The sequence below is a fragment of the Thamnophis sirtalis genome, unplaced genomic scaffold, assembly GCF_051295495.1.
Source record: "Thamnophis sirtalis isolate CommonGarterSnake01/CBP01778 unplaced genomic scaffold, rThaSir2_p1.2 scaffold_3, whole genome shotgun sequence".
NCBI lineage: Eukaryota > Metazoa > Chordata > Lepidosauria > Squamata > Natricidae > Thamnophis > Thamnophis sirtalis.
Genome location: NW_028261383.1, coordinates 142,228,078 through 142,251,149, shown reverse-complemented (window position 1 = coordinate 142,251,149; position 23,072 = coordinate 142,228,078). Strand labels below are relative to the sequence as shown.

At 42.8% G+C, this 23,072-nt stretch overlaps 1 protein-coding gene across 2 annotated transcripts; it reads right to left on the bottom strand.

Moving 5' to 3' along the window:
- Positions 1-9,257: 9,257 nt before the first annotated feature.
- Positions 9,258-20,750, bottom strand: DNAJC14 (DnaJ heat shock protein family (Hsp40) member C14). 2 transcript variants are annotated; one of them, XM_014060187.2, is made up of 7 exons: positions 20,622-20,750; positions 18,882-20,330; positions 17,485-17,591; positions 15,384-15,503; positions 13,753-13,913; positions 11,593-11,689; positions 9,258-10,594 (listed from the first exon to the last, which is right to left on the bottom strand). In XM_014060187.2, the coding sequence occupies exons 2-7, from the start codon at positions 20,037-20,039 to the stop codon at positions 10,357-10,359; spliced, it is 1,881 nt and encodes a 626-aa protein (XP_013915662.1). In that variant the 5' UTR covers positions 20,040-20,330; positions 20,622-20,750; the 3' UTR covers positions 9,258-10,356. The 2 variants fall into 2 exon arrangements, with proteins under 2 accessions (XP_013915662.1, XP_087566404.1); XM_087710278.1 differs by having other exon boundaries at positions 20,635-20,749.
- Positions 20,751-23,072: the final 2,322 nt, after the last annotated feature.

Genomic DNA, 23,072 nt, shown 5'->3' with positions numbered 1-23,072 from the left:
GAAAGTAATTGATCCGATGGTTCCAGGCCAATGATGAGAGATTTGTATATCACCAAGCACTAGTAATAACAATATAGTGTCCTTCCCGGTCTTGCAATTTTGTTCTTTTGTTCACTTATTTATTTTACAGGGTAGGTTACTGAATCCACATCCTTTACAGGGGTTTATAATCTCAGCAATAAAAACTAATAAGAGTAATATTGTAACGATAGTACTAAAGATAATCAAGAACTGAAAAGCTAGCAAAACATTGAATTTCTAAAGCACGGCGAAAAAAATACAGGTAGTCCTCAACTTACGACTGGTGAAAGTTACGATAGACCCTGAAAAAGGTATTTATGACTTGGATTTTAAGTTCTGAAAGCTGCCCCTCCCATCACAATCATGTGACCACCATTTGAGCACTCAGCAATCAGCCTGTATTTAATGTAATGTTGGCAGTGTCCAGAAGTCACATGATCCTGATTTACAAAGTTTTTGCCAGAAACCGGTGTTTCTTCCGATTCCCAGCCCCACCCCCCAACCACCCTAGGGAACAATGGGTTTGCTTAATGACTCTGTGTTTGCTTAACAACCTCAGCATTCATTTTACAACTATGGTGTTTGCTTAATGACCACTGCAAAAAAAATTGTAAGTCATGTGTGGACCTGCCTAACAACCATCACTGCAGGCTTCATTATAGCAATAGACTTATATATCACAGTGCTTTTTACAGTCCTCTCTAAGCCGTTTACAAAGTCAGCCTATTGCCCCCAACAATCTGGGTCCTCATAAGTCTGACTGGGGAATTCTGGGAGTTGAAGTCTTCCAGGCTTAAAGTTGCCAAGGTTGGAGACCCCCGGGCTAGAGAGGACTTCCCTGAGGATGATCTCCAGCACGAATCCAAAAGCTTGGAAGACAAAACTTCTGGTCCTGGTGACCGACCCAGATTGGATGCTGCAGATAATATCTTTTTGCCAACAATTTAATTAGCCAATTTAGCCTACCCTAAATCTAACTAGGATGGTATCCTGGAAATCAGGAATGTATTTGCATTTTAAGAATTTGCACACTTTTATTCAAAATGAAGGCTCTGCATAGTATGCCCAAACTCCCTGTCTTCCAAAGAAAGAAAACTAGAATGAAACCTGCCGTAAATATCAGTAATGTACAGTAAAATTGAACGGCATCAAAGTGATTACAGTCATCTAACAATATGCTTAATGTTCCTGTTTCAACCAATTTCCATAAATCATTCATATTGGTGCCAAGCTCAACTCCTGCAAGAGACTATGTTTGAGTGAAGGCATTATCATAGAAAGGATCCTATCTTTGTAGATGTGTGTAAGTGAATATCTCCACAGTGTAATATGGAGAAATGCCTTCTCTGGTTTTCTTAGTGAATGGATAAGTACAGGAGAAGGGTTTCCTTTTGAATGTCAGGGTCAGGGTAAGCATTCATCTACCAAGGGCCGCGACTCCTGGGGCTGATGAAGTTTGCAGTTGATAGAATCCGTGGCATGACAAAACCGCGCTCGACTAAGCCGTGCCCGATTAAACCGCATCGCTGACGTCATCAACAGGGCGACAACAGCGAGCGCGGGGAAAGAAGGGCGCTTTAAATAGCGCTTTGAAAGCAAGCCGATTCAACTTAAGGTAAGGGTTAGGTTTAGGGTTAGGTTAAGGGTTAGGGTTAGGTTTAGGGTTAGGTTTAGGGGGGTTAGGTTTAGGTTTAGGGGTTAATTTTAGGTTTAGCGTTTACAGCGTGCTTCTGTCTCCGCGCTGTTGTCGCCCTGTTGATGACGTCAGCTATGCGGTTTCGTCGAGCGCGCTTTAGTCGAACGCGGTTTTGTGGTGGAACCGATAGAATCTTGGTTGAAATGAGATGCTACCTTCATTCCATCTCAGCCCCTTCCCCCTTTTATGACCCCTTCTCCCTTTTCCAGGCTTATGGAAAAGCCTGATAGTTATTGGCTTCTTTGTTCCATAAGAAACTTGAACATATGGAACTCATATGCTAAATGGAGTTTCCCAATTAGTTTTTTAGGAGGCAACTAGACTTTCTTGGTTTTTTTCTTTTGAAGACATTTCTCTTCTCCTCCAAGAAGCTTCTTCAGCTCTGACAGGATAGTGGCGAATGGAAGAGCTGAAAAAGCTTCTTGGATGAGAAGCGAAACGTCTTCAAAAGAAAAGAAAAAAAAGTTCAGGTGCCTCCTAAAAAAAGAACCTTTGGGACAACCATGACCTGGATGACTGAGAATCTCTACAGACTTTGAGTTTCCCAATTGTTTTAAGGGGCAACCAAATGCCCCATATGCACACAGAGTAGTAAGTCCAGTGTGACTTTTGCTGAAGCTGACTGAAGAAACTCTTGAATGATTTGAATCCATGAATGACCCCTAATTATATACCTCCATATAGCCATGGCAAAAACTATTTTTGCATATGAACCCCATAGATTCAGGATTTACCTCCCCAGAATACTTCCCTCTTCTTGGAATGGAGTTTCAATTTAAGGGCTGACATGCAGCAATTTACAAGATTTCAGGAGAGAGAGGGAGGGAGGGAGACCTAAGTTTCATACAGTTCTGATGACAGGTTGGCTATCCTTAACACAAGCTGATGATGGCACCCTTATTTCAAAAATTTTGGATAGTTTCGTTCTTTATCCACTTATGTGAGGGGGGCTGATTAAATTACGTTTAATTGAATCAAATTAATCAGCAATCTAGGTGTTAGTGAATAACTACTTACAACTCTGCACCCATGAAAACAACTTTTCATTTAAAATTTACATCATCATCATCATCATCTTCGTTGTCGTCAATCATCTTGCTTTAAGATACTAGAGCTAAGCTGTTCTGGTCCAGCTTCAATCACTTTCTTAGTATAGTTCAAACAATGTCATCTATAAAATACAAAACTTACATAACTGGGGACATTTTTCTAAGATGCTTGACTGAGGTGTGCAGTGCTTCGGTGCATAATGTTATGGTAAGGTTTAGTTATTGTTTTTGTTCAACTGTTATAGATGAGCATTGTTATTACTTACCATACCTAGTAAGATAGTCATGGAATAACTGGGAAGATGTTACATCTCCATGGGCATTTGCCACAGACCAGAGGACATACAGGAGCATGGGTGAAACTTTGGGGGGGGGGGAATCAGAGATGGATCCCTCTTCCCAAATCAAGGCCACCCCTGCCCTGGCCTCCAGAGAGAGCCAGCTCAAGAAAACAACTCCAGAAAGTTTCAGTGAAGGTTGCAAAGAAGGGATCTATCAATCAAACAGGGAATAGGATCCGGTAGCATTTGAACTATGCACAAAGGTCAAAAGGACACTCATAGCAGGGTTCAGGGAACCCCAAGGTATGCACAAGTAGGGAGAGAAAAGGGGAGGGAGATTAAGAAACAATGACTGGGGACCGGAGTGCATTCCTGGCACACCGAGTGTGGACAGAAAGAACTAAAAGACAAAAATGAGAAGATGGCAGAAGAAAGGTGATTAACAGTTTGACAGGGGTACAGCTGGCTGGTACCCCAAACAGGAGCAAAGCAGAATATTTTATTGTAATGCTGATTGGGTTGCATATTTCCACTCTTTCCTCCCCTATTCCTTCTTTGCTTTCCATAGGAATAAAGTTTCTCAAGTTAAAGATGTTTGTAGGCTGGCTATCTTTGTTTGTTAAATATTGTCCACTATTTCAGTTAGTCTCACAACCTTTTCTCCTAAAGTCGGAATTGATGGGGAAAATTAATGGGAAACAGAGCGGACCTTGCAGCCTTTTGGATCAGCATCCATAGATGGCCCTTATTTCAGTAACTAGGTGGGAGTGGGGTTGGAATTGCGACTTCTCCTGCTTCAAAAGGGCACGAAGGCTTTTGAATGCCAACAATTGCAAGAATGCTTTCCCCATTCAAACCTGTCTGAAGAGGTACTTATCCGATACTGAAACATCTGATTGTAAGAAAAGTGGGAAATTTTCCCTGGAAGGCAAAGGTAATAATGGACATTGAACATATCTCTCTCTCCCCACTATACAGTATGGGATAAGTAAGTATCCCATACTTATTCTTCACTTACTTTCATCTTGTAACATTAGATGTAGTGGAGAAAATTGAAGATATTTCGGTGTCTACTTTGCAAGCACAATGTTTCCATCACTAGATCATTCCTAAAACAGAACACTTTGAGACATGGGGTTGCATTGCTGAAGTGAGGAAACAGCTATCTGAAAAAAGGAACTAAGAGGATCAGGAGACATGTGATTACATCAAGTTACATCAAGAGCTCTTCTTCCATGCTTCAGATTGGCATGAGTGGCATGGGAAGGCACACTCTAGCTGTTTTAATTTTAGGTTTCCCATAGGATTAGACAAGCTGGCTTTATTAGATTTCCTCCAAATGTTTATTTATCAAACTTGTCCCCATCATCTGTTCATTCAAAATAAAAACATGGTTAGGTGTAAGCAGCAAGGGGCTTTTTCTAAGTGTAACACAACTATGCTACTTGCCTCTCTTCCGGATGGGCTGCAGAACAATGCTCTTAATTTCTTCCCTTTGTTGATCTGAAATTACTGTTTTTGTTATATGGTCAGCTCAGGTTAAGCTTTAACAGATATCAAGCAACTTGACCATTTTCATTATTGTTATTTTTGTCCCATACAATTTCTTCTCAGAGTCCAACTACACTGATCAAAAATAAAAGCTAAGTATAAAGCCTTAAAAGATGTTAGGCACTATTTGCAATAATAAAATTAATTTTCAGTTACATGCGTGTGTCTCTAATAATACAACTACCGGATCTAGGCTGCAAAAAATCTGAATCACGACTTACATGACAGAAAGACTAATGCTGCTGCAATCTACTGCTTGTCTGAATTTTTGCAGCTCAGATCTCATCGTTTGTCCATGTTGGTACATGTTACAATCACTCACCTGGATATTAAGGTAAAGGTTCCCCTCACACACATGTGCTAGTTGTTCCCGACTCTAGGGGGTGGTGCTCATCTCCATTTCAAAGCCAAAGAGTCAGTGCTGTCAGAAGACGTCTCTGTGGTTATATGCCGGCATGACTAAACGGCGAAGGCGAACGGAAGACTGTTATCTTCCCACCAAAGATGGTTTCTATTTTTCTACTTGCATTTTACATGCTTTGGAATTGCTAGGTTGGCAGAAGCTGGGGCAAATAATGGGAGTGTTATGCGGCGCTAGGGATTTGAACCGCCAAATTGCTGATCTTTCTTATCAACAAGCTCAGCTTCTTAGCCACTGCGTCCCTCACCTGGATATTAGCCATGTCCAAACAACATCCTTAAATGGCTGAGTCTTGTTTCTTCTCTCCCCCCCCCCCCCTCATGGTGCACATTAGCTTTAAAACAAAGTCCCATCTTCTTCCTCAATCTGGGATCCTCCACTAGAGGCCTGGGAGTTTGAGGATTCTGTGTATCTTAGGTGTTCCTAGAGCTCTGATGTTGTTACTGGGGTCTGTTAGAGCCACTTTCTTAGCTTAGGAGTCTCTGCCCTGAGTGCTCCTACCACCCCTGGGACCCCTTTGGCCATTACTTTCCACATCTTCTCCAGTTCCTCCTTCAGGCCCTGGTTTCTCTCCAGCTTCTCATACTCCTCCTTCCTGAGGTTGCAGTCACTATCACCACCACTGCCTTCAATTTCTTGTCTACACACACAAACACACACACTTTTGTTCAGGGTAATTCTCATGAATAAAAATTCCATTAAAACGTCTTTAAGTGAAGTCTATTTTGACTCTAGATAATTATCTCTACACAAATGAGTGTTTCCCTAAGTGCAATACGCACACAGGGGCTCACAATCTTTCTAAAGTTTAAGGTTTGAATAAAAGCTAGTCCCACAATACCTCCATTCTGAGAAGGTAAATCGAAATGCAAATGTTTATCAGGGGATGCTGCCATTCAATTATTGGCTCTCTGGTATTTTAATTCATTTTGTGTCTTATTAGGAAAAAAAGATCTTTGTTAGGTTTTGTTGGGAGCATCACAATGAGGCAGAATATTAATTAATTAAAATATTCATAAATTTAACAGGCATTCAAACATTTGATATAGGAAAACAGCTTGTACTTGCCCATCAGCTAACCTGCAGTTTTCTTTTGCCATACTGTTATAGTTTTAGAGTGCCACCTTCTGGAAAATCAGTGGTATGCACATATCAAAACCATCTACTTACTAAATAAAAGGAGGAAATAACTGTGGTATTGAGGCATATTTTTGGAGAATTAAAATCTTTAATTGAAAAAATTCAGAATGGATTGATCTAGGTTAGGGACAAAGAAAACCAGGGGGCTAAATTAAAATTTCCTTTATTTACTAATGGAAGCTAGCTTCCAGGAAAAAGGCAAATAGTTTACTGGTGGATCCATTTGTTCATTCATGATCCTGATAACAGGATGTGTGCAATCTAAAAAAAAATCGGAGAAATCAATTGGTGCACAGATGATTTTTCTCCCTTCCTTAATTGGCAAGAAAATTGTTTGCCGATCTATACAGAGTTTTGCCCCAGGGAGAAAAATTAGCTAACTGCCCAGTCTCATGTTACATTAAGCCATGTACTCTTCCTGGATGCCAGGCCGGGGGAGGGGGGGGGAGAATGGACACCTTTATGCTGCCATTTATACTGTTTCAAAAGAAACGGCTATGTCCCCTTAGCCAAAACAAGAGCAAAAAATGGCTTTAATCAATTTATATTGTTAAGAGTTCAACAGCAGCTGATGGACTATATAGGATTATATATAAGCTGTGAGATAACATCATTCTGTTTTTCATATCTGCAAATTAGAGAGCAGACCTCTGTATATGGCATTCTAGCAGACTTCTGCAAATGTATAAAATGCATCTTTTAAGGTTGCAGTTAGGTCATCGACACAATGTGTATGCATGGTTTTCCCTTTTCCTTGCTTAGCTTCTAGTGGAACTTGTTGGGTCAGGACAGCATCAGGCTGGTGAGAGAGCTGCGACTCATACCTTGTGGCTCATACTGGTTTCCTTTCTTTCTCTCTCTCTCTCTCTAGCACTTTCACATTCTTGATGGAATGCCCTCTTGCCTTTGCATGTAGATTTTCCGATCGCTGTAGAACTACCGCTGTCTAGATTGAAAAATCATCACACATGATTCAGGGAGCATTGCTTATTTAGCTTTGTGGGGATGGGGCACAATTTTGACTTGTGTGCCAATTGCCTCTGTTCCTGAAGGGTCTTGCTCAAATCATTCATGCCTTTGTCATTTTGCCACACATTTTCTATGGGGCTGCCCTTGAAGACCATCCAGATGCTTGAATGGATCCAGAATCCAGCAGCGTGGATAGTTAGGTTATGGACGTTCCTCCTGATATCCAGGTGACATCTCTATGAAATACACTGGCTCCCAACAGGCTTCTGGGATAATTCAATGTGCTGCTTATCCCTCTCTAAAGCCCCCTGTGGCCCAGGACAGGGTTATCTGCCCATCCCATCTGCCCCAGTAGAGGGCGCATGCCCAGTCCTCTCACTGAGTCAACACCACCTCATGGGACCTTATGGGAGGAATGACTTTTTGGTGGCCGCCCCAATCTGCCCTCTGATACATGATTGGTCCTGACCCGGCAGGCCTTTGAAAAATCAGTCTAAAAATCAGGCAACAATCAGCCCTTCCTCCCAGCATTTTCAGGCTTTCTTCCAGCATGAATGGTGTCCCGTCAAGTGAATCCCTGCAGTTGTTAAGGTTTTTTTTTTTTTTTTAGCAGTAGACTTATATACCGCTTCATAGGCCTTTCAGGCCTCTCTAAGCGGTTTACAGAGAGTCAGCATATTGCCCCCAACAATCTGGGTCCTCATTTTACCCACCTCGGAAGGATGGAAGGCTGAGTCAACCCTGAGCCGGTGAGATTTGAACCGCTGACTTGCTGATCTAGCAGTAGCCTGCAGTGCTGCATTTAACCACTGCGCCACCTTGGCTAACAGTTAACGGCTGTTAAGTGAAGTGGGCTTCCCAATTGACTGGACTTGACAGAAGGTCGCAAAAGGACATCGCGTGACCCAGGGACATCGCTACCGTCATAAATATGAATCAGTTGCCAAGCATCTGAATATTGCTCAGGCGACTATGAGGTGCTACAACGGTTGTAAGTGTGAAAAATGGTCATACGTCACTTTTTTTCAGTGCTATTGTAACTTCGAACAGTCACTAAATAAACTGTTGTAAGTCAAGGGCTACCTGTATATTTCAGCCCGGTTGCCGTCTTATGTTATGGTTGACTTTTAATGCATTATGTTGGCTTCTCTTGGGGCTGACTTTTTACATGCCCTCCTGAATGACTTTGTTTGAGTCAGGGGCCCATATAGGTGCTGAAAGTAATAGATCCCTCCATCAAGGCAACGAAAGAGCCACATGAATTGGAAAAGTCAGCCTTAGCAAGGCTCAAGAGAAGCAACTCCGTCATTAACTGAGCAAATCACTCTGAAGAAGGGCAGCTAATGCAAGAGAGTCAGGAGTCTTTGGTGCTCTCTGAGCTTGCTTGTTTTCTTGTAGACATTTCATTACCCAAACTGGGTAATATCATCAGTGCTAGTAAGGAGTGCTGTTTGCTGTCAATTTATATTCTGGTGGCTTGCCCTGTCTGTGTGGATGGGGGCTTCAACTTCAATTTCAGACCAACAATCAAGCAAGCAATACCCCAATCAAGAAACTACCACACAACCATCAGTAAAAAGCCCCCAAAAAACAACCTTTAAGGCTGCCCCCACCCACACAGAGAAAAAAGACACCTGAAGACACTGACAGCAAACAGTATTCCTTATTCGCACTACTGATGTTACTTAGTTAGGGTAATGAAACATCTGCAAGAAAACAAGCAAGGTCAGAGAGCACCAAGGACTCCTCATTTCAACCTTATTCTCCTTTATTGGTAAGAAAGTCAGGTAGGTCTCACAACTGGGCTGATCTAGCAGGATTTGTCACGGTTTAACAATGCAAAGGAGAAGCAAATAAATATACTTCTCACACAATCGCTCTAGGCAGAACAGTGAGGAAGTAGTTTTGGCAGAAAGGAGATAACCATAGGCCCTGCACCCTAACACCCTTCAATGGAGTGTCTGGGAATGCGCAGGGCTAACTGGGTAGCAGGACAAATACCTAGCTGTTTCCACAATAAAAGAAGGGAAGCATTAAACTGCATCTTTAAACGTTGAATTCCTCAAAGACAGAATCGTGCACAGGGTGCAACGGTGCATGGGCTAAGAATGAAACTGTAGGCCAGCCTCTCCAAGGCATTGATACATATTTATAGAAATGATAGTACACATTGTATTAAATATATGTATATACATACAAATTTGAACTTTTAAAAAAGTAACCTTCTGTAAAAGAGGTTGAACAATTGTAGAGCTAGCCATCCGTGCTAAAATTGTCACCTAACACACCCATGTCGTGACTGACTTGACCACAGTCTTCTTAGGCCAGCATAGACAGACAGCGTGTACTTGCTAAGATCCAGGAAGAGCAAACCAAGCACCTTAGAACACAACAGTCAAATTTTACCTCCAGAGCCAGCAGCTCTTGAATCGCGTGGTAGTGCAAAACACCTCCTCTCAGTAGTCTCGCAATGGGTCTCCTTCAAGAAGGAGAAACTGACTTGGCATAATCCTGAGCGATAAGTAACAATAACCGGGCTGCATCTCCGTCTCCCCTGGTCTTTTGCTAAAAGTATTAATCTGGATGAATTCCTTTGCATGGCAAGCAATTGATTAACATTTTACACAAGGAAATTCCAGGTAGGGAGTAGCTCTCCTCTCACCATTTAATCTAGGGGCAGAACATCCAAGATGGGTTAAGAAGACGGTTGCTGAATTGGGCCTCCCCTTTCCTGCCCACCCACTCTGAAAGTTATCGCAGGCAAACCACGCCTTCCCCTGGGCACTAAGCCGTCCTCTATCTTTTTTTATTTTTCTTCAAAGCCTTGGAATGAAACAAAAGAGATTTCCAGGCCAAGCCTTTTTGTGGACAAGAGTAACAATCAACTAAAATAACTGGTGGAAGCGGTATCCCCGCCCGAGAAGTAGCGCCAGATAATTATAAAAGCAAACAATTGGATGCTTAAAGGCTCGATATTGTCCACACCTTATTTTCATTAAGTGCTTTCAGGAAAATATCCAAAGGAGTTCTTTGGTATCACAGGATCCATATTAACGACTGCATGGGAGAATAGTTTGTTCCAGCTGGAAGTTACAGGGTTAGAAATGAGTTCCAGAGGAGCCTGGAGGCTTCTCTCTTCTCAAGAATACTTTTTTTCAATTTTTAAAACAGCCCTTTTGCTACCTGATAAAAAAACCAGGGAGGTTTCCCTCCGGTTCAGTCAGGTCCTTAGCGCTGAAAGGGGCGTCTCACTTTTTTCCGCCGTTTCTGCTTCGAATCGCCTTTCTGGAAGCTACTGTCTACTTTTGAAGAAGAGGCAGGAGGCGTCGACACATTCCCAGGGGCTGGGGGCTGGGGGCTGCTGAAAAAGTTCCCGTTTGGCATCTGCCCGGGATTCCCTTGGAAGATGCGGTTGAAGAAGTCCTGTAGTTCTGCAGCAGAAGCTGGGCTACTGTCAGAAGCAGCTCTTTTTTGGCGTGGGATAGGGGAGGAAAGACAGATGGAGAGAACAAATACATCATCAGATCCCGAACTGGATTTTAGCAGAGATCTATGTTCGGCTTTATGCTAAACTATATAGTGGAAGGCAAGCTTCAGAATTTGCAACTATTCATCCCAGGAAGAAAAGAAATCTATTTTTGGAAGACCTTTATAAGTACTAAATTTTATTTATTTATTGAAGAAAAGGTATGGTATATAACCACCTAACTCACTCTCAATCCCAAGGTTTTTCCTCATCTTCACAATTCTATCACACACGAGGCTATTCCACACTCTTACCAGCGTACTGGACTGCTTTAAGCCCCAGGAATATGTAAACTGAGTTTCACTCTCTTATCAGCTTATTGCTTTAAGTATAAAGGTCTCTCATGGAAAAAGTATAAAAGAGACAAGGCAGAATCTGGCCTCTGTAGTGAAAATTCTCCTGGTCTGACTCTCTTTAAAAAAGGAGAAAAAATGAGAGCCAACAAAAAGGAAGTTACAAGCTGTTGTTAGTTTGGAATTAACAACCAATCAGGTGTAGGGCTGCACATTTGTGTTTAACACAACTACTACTATAAGGCTAATTGTGGACTATTGATTTATGATTCAAATTCCATCTTTATTATTTTTTAATAAACAACTAAAATTGGTAAACATATCTAATGCTCCTTCCTCCTCCTTTTTTCTCCTTTCCCTGTGAGGTGGGCTGGGCTGAGAGAGACTGACTGGGCCAAAGTCATCACCCAGCTGGCTTTCATGACTACGGCTGGACTACAATTCATAATGTCTCAGATTCTAGCCTGGTGCCTTAATCACTAGACCCCTTGGCATATGCCTGTACAAATGGGGGGAAAAGATCAAACAGATCTCTCCAAACTCTTCAAACTGAATGGGATACATACTGTAAATCCCTAGATTTCAGTTCTCAATGAGAACCAAACATTTATTAAGAAGAAACCAACAACATAATTCCATACTAACCTCTGGCGTCCTCCAGAGCCTCTTGATCCAAAAGAGATATGATAGGGAACTCGATGCGTATCTGGAGAGATTCCCACTCGCTGGCAACCAGCCCATTCTGCATATCAGAAAACGGGGGGGGGGGGGGAATCAGCTATCAGTTCCTGACCCAGATCTGCCTCACAAAACAGACAGGAATATCCTAAAAATCTCATTTTTCTTCCTAGACCAGAGGTCATCAACCAGTGGTCTGCGAGAAAATCTTGGTGGTCTGCAGCGCACCTGGGTAGAGGAGCTGCTCCAGGTTGACCAATGGGCCGATCTTGTGACTAGAAGTCTGAAATATGGGACCAGCCAGGTAGCTCATGGTGGGACTGGAAATCTCTGCCACAAAGTGCAAGGAGTAGCGCAGCCCTTGCCGGCCGGAATGAGGAAATGGTGCTGTTACGGCAAGCGGGGGTTGCGGATGAGGTGGGCTGAAGCAATGCGTGTCAGCAATCCACGGCTCTTTCTGCTGTGGCTTCCTATCGGCTGAACCCACCACTGGCTGGCAATTTCTCAAGACTTCAATTGCGTATGTTCTGTTAGTGGGATCAAAATATTTTTGGGGAGGGCTGGGAAACAGAAAAACAGCTGTGGAATTAAATTCATTGAGAAATAAAAGCTTGAGTCCTCAGCATCTCCAGTTCACTTCTCCAGCTGCTCACACTCTTTAGTGTCATGATGGTGAACCTATAGCACATGTGCCACAGGTGGACATGTGGAGCCATTTCTTAGGACATGCGAGACGTTGCCCTCTTAGCTCCAGTGTGCATGCGCATGCTGGCCAGCTGATTTTGGCATTCATTTTCAGCCATTTTTCCTTTCCCAAACTTCCGGTTTCCTCATTGGGCTGTTTTTCCCCCCTCCAGAGGCTTCAAGGAAGCCTCCTGAAACCTCCAGAGGGAGAAAAATGGCCCAACGTGCAAACCGGAAGTCGGAAAATGGGCTTCTGGGAGGGGGGAGAGGCCGTTTTCGCCCTCCCTAGGCTCCCACAAAGCCTTTGGAGCCTGGGAAGTGCAAAAAATAGGTCTACCATGCCGTTGCGCCAAAAAGCGGTTTGTGTGTGTATTGTGCGCTCATGCGCAGGGTGAGGGTGCATAGCATTATGGGTGTGGGCACGTGCACGCACGACCCTCACCCACCCACCCCGCTTTTGGCACACAATGGCAAAAAGGTTAGCCATCACTGCTTTAGTGCAACTCCTGTTTCCCTGCAATCTTCTCTCATCTCCAAGGTAACCACAGTTCTTCCCTTCCCTTCTCCTCTCAATAATACTCTCCTACTAAGGTTCACGTCAGTTCTTGGAAAGCTTCCATGTTGGTGGCCCTCACTACATCTTTGGAAGCCAAGTTCACTGGCTAAAACTAGTCATGAGTTGAAATATAGCACGATGTACCTTTGAGTGTAATTGCGCCATTTATTTGTATGAAGGTACAAAGATACTTGATTAATTCCCCGATGCCAATAACATCACATTTGCTTTTTCCATAGCAGCCACATATAGGTTTCATATTTTTATCAAGCTATTATAACCCAACTTCCCTTTACTGATCAGTAATTCCTCCCCCTCAGCTCCCATCTGCCTGAAAGTTTTCACACCACAATATTTCTGTTTTTTATTGGGTCAAGATGTCCTTCATCGGCCTAAGCTCTCTCTCTCACGGACTCCCTCTCCCCTTCCCAAAGAATCCTCTCTTTAAGACTTCATTGTGTCCTGTTTAAAGCTGAGCAGAAAGCAACACTCTTTAAGATGCTTTATGCATTCGATCTGAACTTTATATTATATATATTATATTTAAGCCTGTTTCATATCTGAAACAAAAGTTAAACACATTTTTTGTATAAGCAGATATTTCTGCTAGGCTAAGTTCCCTAACAGACACCATTCTCCTCTCTCATTACTCTGTAATCCTTTATTGGATCACCACTGCCAAATACATGGATGTGGAAAAAACACATACTGTATATATACACACACTGTACAAATGTGGAGTTACCCTAATTTACCCTGCTCTGTGAGTACCGTATATGTATTCACAAACATATATACAACACCCTAGACAAAATAAGAACAAGAACCTCAATTGAATTTCAACTTTGTGCTACCACTTTCCATTCTCAGAGTGCCAATTCAATTACCTGTAATGTCATAAACCTTCCCATCCATCATGGCAAAGTATGTGATCTTCAATCCCAGCATACTGGATTCTGCCCAGAAGTCACCTTCCTCAGCTGCATGAAATTTACTACATTCTGCACAGTATCGGCCATCCAAGGGGTCACGATCCATCTCGAACCTCCTGCAGCAAAGAACTTCAGAGGTTAGAAAGCATCAAGTATGTTCATTATATTACAGCATCTGGTGGTTTCCAGTGTGTGTGTGTCCGCGCACACACACAGACACGCATTTAATTTCAGCAGAAATGCAAATAACAGTATAACAGAGTTTCAAGGGATCTTGTAGATCTTCTAGTCCAACGCCCTGCTCACGGACCATGTACCATTTCAGACAAATGGTTGTCTGAATAACATCTAGGCATGGATCGTAAAGAAAACATTTTATGTTCAACTTATAAACACTGAAGCTTTTCCAAACCAAATATTTTAGAAATGGATGAAGGGCCAATAGAAAATGAAAATATGGGAATTGAATCCTATGTCCAACAAAATTAGTAAGTAGTTGAGGTATAACTGAACACTTGTAGGGTAGCACACTTTGGGTACTGATAATCAAGCATTTTCAAATTTTGAACTTACAATATATATTCATCTAGCTATGAATCCATATACTATCATAAATATATTAGAAACTTCTGCCCATTAACTTATCCAGTTAGTGTCTGTGTTTTTTTTTTTAAATAAGCAAAGGAAAGTTTAAGGGCTTGGGATATTAGATTCTTTGCTTGCAGAGGAATCTTTCGTGTGAAGCAGGGATTCTGGTGTTCTCCAAAACCTTTATAATCCCTTGACTGTGGGGATATTGCAACAGTTGTAAGTCACTTTTTTCAGTGCCCTTGTAATGTTGAACTGTCACTCAATAAATGGTTGTATATTAAAAACTATCTACAGTATATCTCTCAGTCTTAGAGAGTCTTTGACACCTCAACTAAAAGCTAGACCAGTGATGGTGAATCTTTGTTCCCTCAGGTGCCGAAAGCACGTATAGGTGCGATAACGCACATGCGCGTGCCGACAACCCGTAAGGCAATGCCTGTCCCCCCGCAGGGCCGGGCCCTTGCATATGTGTGCACGACTGCATTGCACTACCCCCACCCCCTGTGCAACCCCCGTTTTGGTACACAGGCCTCCTTTAACCCTCCTGGGACCAAAAACAGGGCACAGGAGGGTCTCCGAATCCCCCCCACCTCCGTGCATGCAAGTGTGACCCCCTCCCACGCATGCGCGCGCGTCTCCCAGCAGAGACCCAAAGATCAGCTGGCTGGGGGGGAGGCGCATGCGCAGTGGAGCTGACCTGGGCAACGGCTCGCGTGCATGCAAGGATGGCTCCACGTGCCATCACGGAGTTAGATTATTGATTTAGGCCAGCTCAAGCAAAAAATATTCTACATTACTATCCAGAGACCTTCAAGGGAAATAGAAACCTTGGTGTTGCCACTCCCCTCAGAAGAAACCAGGCTAGATTGTAGTTTCTCCCATAGATAGATTGGAGAAATGAACGGAGACTCTGTAAAGTCAGGATCCTGCTGCTTGGATAGCCTGGCTGACATCCTGTTGCACCAGTGGAGAGATAATGACAGCTGGCCACTTACTTGTGCTTCCCTTGGCATTTGTTACACTTCATTGTGTTCATGACTTCCTTCAGATCATCCTGAAGTTTGGAAAGGAAATCATTCATGGACTTCGTCAGCTCTGTCTCTGCCATGCGCTTTCTGAAAGAAAAGCAAGTGAACTTAAAAGGGAGCTTCAATACAATACAATAGCAGAGTTGGAAGGGACCTTGGAGGTCTTCTAGTCCAACCCTTGCCTAGGCAGGAAACTCTATACCATCTCAGACAAAAGCATCAGTTACATAAAGCTTGACTACGGTTGTAGCAGTGTGCACACGTACTGGAAATCAAAGCCATGTCAACATACAGGGAGCCCCCAGGTTACACAAGCCCTGATTTACATTAACCTGACCTCAAGCAAGGAGTCCCAAAATGACAGGATTTTTTCTGTGCAGGCAGGCACTATACATTTGGATGTGGACAAAGAGTGACTTATCCAAGAGTTCCCGAACAGAATCCCTGTATGACCGAGAGATGGCCAAGAGTCATTTCCAAATAGCACTTGGCTGACCTTCATATAATTATCCCTTGGTCTGGAGACCACCAGGGAGCACCAGGAATATAAGCTAAACTGGAAAACTGAAGAAAAAACATGGATAGCAATGAGACACCACTTCTGTATTTGGACTATGAAAACTACACTGTGTGCTCACAAGTAATCAAGCGTAACTTGAAGGAAAATTCAGCTTATGATTAGCTTCAAGCTGTTGGAGACAAAGGTCCTCCAGTTACGGTTGATTAGAATGATTTTGCTGTTATAGAAATGGTTTGAAAGGTTGAGAAATGCAGAACAAAAGATTTAAGTATTTTTCCCCCTGTATTCTATTGCACCAAAAAAAGTGGGAAGTCAGGACATTTTCTTGGCCTTCAGACTTCTCTTTTTCTCCTTCTTAGCTTTCTAACTTTTGTTTCATGTTGTATTTTTATCTTATAATGAACTTTAATTAAAAAAATTTAAAAATCACCTCCAAAGGAAAGTATTTTTTTTTAAAAGAAAAAGTCACGCTGAAAACTGAAGTAATTTAGTAGTTCTGAGAGTCAGGGCAGAATATTATCTAGTATCTGATCTCTGAACTTGTTATCTCTTATCTCCTGGGTTTTCCTTCCTAGAAGGCCTTTAATCAAGGAAGATAATTTGGATGCTATCATTTCTAGTACCTTATTATCATTTCTATAATATTTTTCTTCTATGATTCAGATACTTATTATTCATACAAGCAAAGGAATGATCAGACTTTTTTTGGAGGGGGGGGAATAAGGGAATAGTCATTACCAAAATCTTATTCTTACATCAAATTGAAATGAGTTCAAATGTAGAGATCAAACAAGGACCAATGAACATCCTCCCTCCTTTCTGTTGCAACAATAATAAAATTGACTAGGTGACAATCCTCATGTCGCCTAGTCAATTTTATTGTTGTTGCAACAGAAAGGAGGGAGGATGAGGAGGGAAAGGAAGAAAGACAGAGGAAGCAAGGGAGGGAAAGTAAGAATAGGAGAGAGGGTAAAGAAGGAGGAGAAGAGAGGAGGATTGGGGAAAAGAGAGGGGAAGAAGAAAAGAGGGAGGAGAGGAGGAAAGAAGGCAGACAAGAGAGGTTGAGAAGACGGAAGGAGCAGGGTTGTTGCAAAATAAGATGGAGGTACGGGGTGGCAAGAAAGTGACCTATGTTTTCTATATTTATAAGATAGTGATAAATGTTAATAGTTAATAGATAAATGTTAATAGTATTTATAAGAATGTATATTTGTGAATGTATTTGAAAATAAAAAATAAAAAACTTTATGCAATTTTTTTTATTGTTGTTGCTTTTGAAATAATAATTTCAGCGTTTCCGCATTTCCATTGCAGACACAAAAAAAAAAACACCTCAGGGAAGTAATGAAAAACATCCAGCAAGTTTCAATAAGTGTTGCTACCTGACAACATTGATGCTTTTCAGATTTATTCTCTGTCCCCTTAAATAGAGGAATCTCTTTGAAAACTGGCCTGTCCACGTTGTCCCAGTCTGCGGATCAAACTTCATATAGCTATGTGGTTCTGACTGGGAGTGAAGGAAGCCCAAATAGGTTTCAGTTGACTCACATTTCATACTCCTTCCGCTTCTCTGGATTGCTGACAATATCCCAGGCTGCCCGCAGTACCTTGAATGCCTCCTCTGCCTGAGGGTGCTCATTCTTGTCTGGGTGAACCTGTGTGACACCCCATCCCAAAGCCCCAAAGAAGTTAGACTTCTAAAGAAACATTTGAAACAAACATATGCTACCTATATATTGCCAATAATCCTAACAGTCATCCTGCAAAATAAAGCCAGCACTCTCACTCCCATGTGACACAGGGACCACAAAGCCAAAAAAGAGCAAGCAGGGTTTATTTACAGATCATTCCTTGTACAGGCAACATTTCTGTTCAGAAGTTCAAGTAGAAAGGTTCTTTGTCAATTGAGCGCTTTCCTTGTAACAAACCAGTTACAAAAAACCACAGCTTTTGGGGGGGGTCAAAAGTAATTTTTCAGAGGGGGATGGGAGAGATTAGCAGACTCAAGAAGCAGCATCTGCAATCCTCCTTGGTGTAGTATAGCAGCTCATTTATCCTTCTCTTTCCTCATGCCGGGAAAGATGGAGAAAAGCAAAAATGGGATTTTCATTCAATACACCTTGAAGATTTAGGGCTGGAATTTTACAAGCCGAGAAATGAACTGCAATCCTCAGACAGGAGGATAAGATAAGTTGAACTAAGTTTCCACACATCCTGTTCCCTTGTTAGCCAAGAAGGGTAAACAAGGAGAAAAAAATATTTGTCTCAGTTATCTTGATCAACCTTGCTGCTATAGATGATTGTATTTGTCGATTCCTTTACTTGTTGAAATTGACAAAGGTATGTCCCAGAGGTGGGATTCAGCCAGTTCTGGAGAATCGGTAGCGGAAATTTTGAGTAGTTCGGAGAACCAGTAAATACCACCTCTGACTGGCCCCGTCCCCATCTATTCTCTGCCTCCTGAGTCCCAGCTGATCAGGAGGGAATGGGGATTTTTCAGTAGCCTTCCCCAGCCACGCCCACCAAGCCATGCCCACAGAACCCGTAGTAAAAAATTTTGAATCCCATCACTGGTCTGTCCCCTCAAGTAGTACAATAATTATACAGTAAGTCAATATGCAGGTGATAAGTGAAGATTAATCAATTGTACTATGAAAGACTGCATGATATTCCAGACCTCTTCCCCACCACCCTGAAAATGCTGGACTACGTCAACCAGACAAGAAAGGAGCTCTCTCCTACTACTGTCTTTAACCAATCCCCACCAATATTCTCAATCCTTGGAGGAGGAAGAGCTGAATTCTTGTCACAATTATTTGCTACGGTAATACAAGGAGAGGGGGGGAAAGGAATACCACCTTTTTTAAACAGAAGCTCTCTCATCAAAAAACACACACATGTTCCAATCACGAGTCAACCTTTTTGGTTCAAAAAAACATGCTCACCAGTACTGCCAAGTGCCGATAGGCTCTCTTCAATTCGACATCTGAAGCTGTGGCGTCCAAGCCCAACACCTGAAAAGGATTGAGCTCTTCTTCAGGGGTATGTGCCATCGCCAACAAACGTGCCACCTCTTCGCCAGGCTGGAATGGTCCGGATCCACCAGGAGAATCATTCTGAGCAGTGCTCCCTGACTGGGTGGTCCTTAATCCTTTGGGCATCCAAGGGACAGTGTGCCACTTAAGCAGCAGACTTGCCATCCATTTGCCAAGCCTGCATTCTCTGAAGAGGACCCCAATTTGAGGGAAATCAATTGTTGAGAGAAGCCAGGCTCCATAGCTAGTATGAGTCATTCTACTCAGAATATTGAGTATGACTGACTTGGAAACCTTCCAGCAGAGTCGTATACTACCCAGGAGAAGCATAAGCACCAGGAAGAGAATAGCACAGAGCATCTTAAGCAGGCGGTAAGTTAATGACAACCATGAGGTTAGCTGTCGGGTCAATTTTCGACACCCTATCCTTCCACGCTGGATCCAAGCCTGCACGTCAGTTTGAATGGTGTTTAAATCATGAAGGCTGAAAAAGCAGCAAGAGTACAGCATCTTCCCACCAGCTTCCACCCCTTCACCACACCGGTGAGTGACTTGTACAATTACACTGATGAACAGTCTGAAGCAAGAAACGCAAAATGAGGCCAGACCTTCCAGATGCTTCAGCAACTCAGCTTGCACATGATGATGCCCACCATCACTCCTCTTCCTAGTCTGTCTGTGTTTCCCACCAGAGGGTACAAAATGACCATCTCCTTTGTCTTTAGGAGTGGAGCGTTGTCTTTGTTGCCGGGTAACTTTTCTTCCGCCAGGAGCCCGTGTGCAATCAGGGATTTCTTCCTTGGTTTTTGTAGCCAGGCCGTCTTCAACATCTACTTCTTGGCCTAACAGCAGCGGAGATGGGTCCTTCTCCTTGAATTCTGAATGCCAGTGCTGACAACTGAAGCCGCATAAGTCATTCCCTTCCTCCGAATAAGCTGCAGAGAGATCAGTCATCTCTCTTGGACAGTTACAGGAGCCAGTTTCATTACTGGGAGTTTTATAGTCAGTAAAGTGCAAGCTGCCATTATCGCGATCGCAACTGCCATTCCAAAGCATTTTTGTCTCCATCGCACCTTTCTCCTGACTTCAAAACCTCAGCCTTCCGAAGACTCAAGAGCTCTTCTCAGCCAGGAGATGCTTTGCGACAGCAACACTTTTTTGAAGTGGACATTTCGCTTCCTGCATCCTATATCAGAAAGGCTGCAAGGGCTCAGAACAGTCTTGGCCAAATCAGGAAACTCTAGCTGGGGTTCACACAAAGCTCCAGTCCCAGGCCTGAGGTGTTTCATGGTGTTTTTTTCTGTTCCGGAATCACTGGGGCTTCGATGAAGGTGAAGTTATAGCCATCTTGTAGCCATCCTGCAAAGAAAACCCGAGAGAGAGGGGGGAGGGAACAGATTGTACCTCAAATACAACAGACCATTTGCCCAAACAGCTGCAAGGCTGTTTCATTCCCAACTCTTCACATCGATCACGGAAACAGAACCCCGAGACCCACTTTCAGAGCTGGAAAGTGGGGAAAGGAAACAAGTGGAGAGCAGCTGCTCCATGCTGAGGTGGCGGGGGAGAAGAAGGAGGGGAGGGTGGACGGGGATCTCCCAACCGGGGCCGCAAGAGCCGCCACAGAAATAAGGCCAGAGGGGAAGTTACCTGCTGCTGTTACCTAGCAACCAGAAGTCGGGGGGGTCCTGCCGCCGCCACTCCTCTTCCTCCATCTGACTGCCCCCTCACTCCCTCTCGGGCAAGCCTCCGCTTCCGCCTTCCGCCCGCCTGGCCAAACGCCGCCCTCCACTTTCCACTTCCGGGTCAAGGGAAGCCTTCTGAGTGACGCGATTGGCGCGTCACGGCCGGTCGGGGCTGCTGCGAATCCGCTTTTTAAAATTTTTTTAGCCTTTTTCACCCCACTCCCCCACCCCCACTTTCGCGCGCGCCGTTCTCCCTCTCGCGCGCTCGAAGACAAGCGCTGTTTACGGGCTCTTCTTTCCCTCCTGGAAGATTACCTAGCTGGCTTAACGTTTGCCTTTATCCTCCTCGATCGGTGCATGGAGTAGGATAATGGGAGCTATTAGTCCTGGAGGGAATCGGGCGGGAGGAGGCAGCGGTGGGGATAAGACGTGTCGGAGAGTCTATTTTGCGTCGCTTTGGTCCTAACTCTGCACCGAGGGGGTTGAGCAGCTGGGTAACACACGCCGTCCCTTCGAATCGAACTCGACTCGGGCAATTTCGCGATCCCAATAAAGGAGAATATTTCTAGTGCAGGGTTGAATTGGGGGGTCCTTGGTGCTCTCTGACCTTGCTTGTTTTCTTGCAGACGTTTCTTCACCCAACTAGGTAACATCATCAGTGCTTCTTGATCTCCTCCATATGGCTTGCTTGGCAGCCGTACAGAACTGGGTTGCTATTACCCTCCTGCAAATTTTGGGGGGGTTTCACTTCCCGATCTAAGAAAGAGTAATGTGTTTTCTGCTGTCAAAGGGTCAGAGATGCAGACATAAAAACCTTCAGGTGATAACGAATGCATTACTGTACTGCTCTTGAAAAAGAGTTCTTAGGTTAAGATTTCAATGTTTGTAAGACCATAGCAGAAATAGATACCCTTACGAATAGCTTCATGTGGAAAGGAGGCCCTGACAGTGGAAAATGGAAATTCCACTTTGGTAAACGAAGGTGAAGTACCTTATAATTAAACCTGCCAATATCTAAGGTAATTAATCCATCATTACTTGCGAGATTGTTTTGTGCATGTAAAAAATCACAAAATTGAAACGTTTTGAAACTCAAAGGTTTCCAAGTTAAGGATATTCATAGAGAAGAATTAGAAATTAAGGATGCAGCATTTTTAAATCTTAAAAGAGTCCTCATAACATAGCACTTTGATGTAATCTTTGAACTATAGGTTGAATTTATATTTGTAGTTAAAATGAGCAATCCCAACTCCATTTTCTGCTGCCCCCATCTGATGAAAATCATCTAAACTTCTAACTGCAGAGATTACCCTTATTCTGTAGTAGTGGAATGGAGGCAAGCTTGAAAGCATTCCCACAGAAATATAAGTTTTAGCTTAGTTTTTATTTAACAACTGTATGAAATTTGGTGAGATCATCAATACAAGATTAAGTATTAAGGAAGAGCAGAGGTTAAATATGAATAGTCCCAATGCTAATATGATAAGAAACAAAAAAAAATGATGTCAGAGCAGTCATGTGGAGAATGAACACTGACATTGTGGGAAACTAAACAGAAATGGGCTGGGGTGAATCACTTTACATTTTTAAAGGAACAACAGATCTTTGAGGAGAAGAAAATTATTGGAGAAATGAAATGGCTATCATTATTAACCCACAATTATCAGATAGATATAACCTGAGTGATATTCAGTTATACAGTGAAGATAAAGAACTTCATGTTCTGACTGAAATTCATGACATTTTGCTTCAAAGATAGGAGAAAACAGGAAACACATATTAAGCATCAATTTCATTTTATTTATTAGATTTTTATCCCTTTATTATTATTTATAAATAACTCAAGGCAGCAAACATACCTAACATCCTTTCCTCCTATTTTCCCCACAATAATAATAAAGTTTGGGCTGAGAGAAAATAAGTCGTCCAAGTTCATCTAGGCACATACATTAATGTACCTTTTATTGTAAAATTCCTAAATCCAGTACATTCAGAATAGCTTAACTGGTTTTTCTCAAATGTCTAAAGCATTTTTCCTATTGCTAATTATCATTAAAACACCTTTAATTGATTCATCTTTTGCAGGACTCCAGTTGAGAGAGACAATGATAACTGAAGTCTTCTTGAATCATTTCTCAGTGGCTGCTTGAGGCTTTGACCTAGTAGATACCTCACAGGGCAGGTTCTTTTCCTATTAAAAGTTGTCTCTGGACTAAGGCACACAAGCATAATTCTAAGGGAATATCCAAGCAGCTGGGGACATTCTTTGGATTCTTGCCCAGAGGTTTGCTACCAATTGAAAAGGTTTAGGGGGTTCTAATTTGGGTTTTGAATTAACCCAAGCCTTAAAAAGACAAAAGGTTGCTTAAGAGGAAACATCATATTCCAAGCTGCAAATGCTAAAATAAAGGCCTTC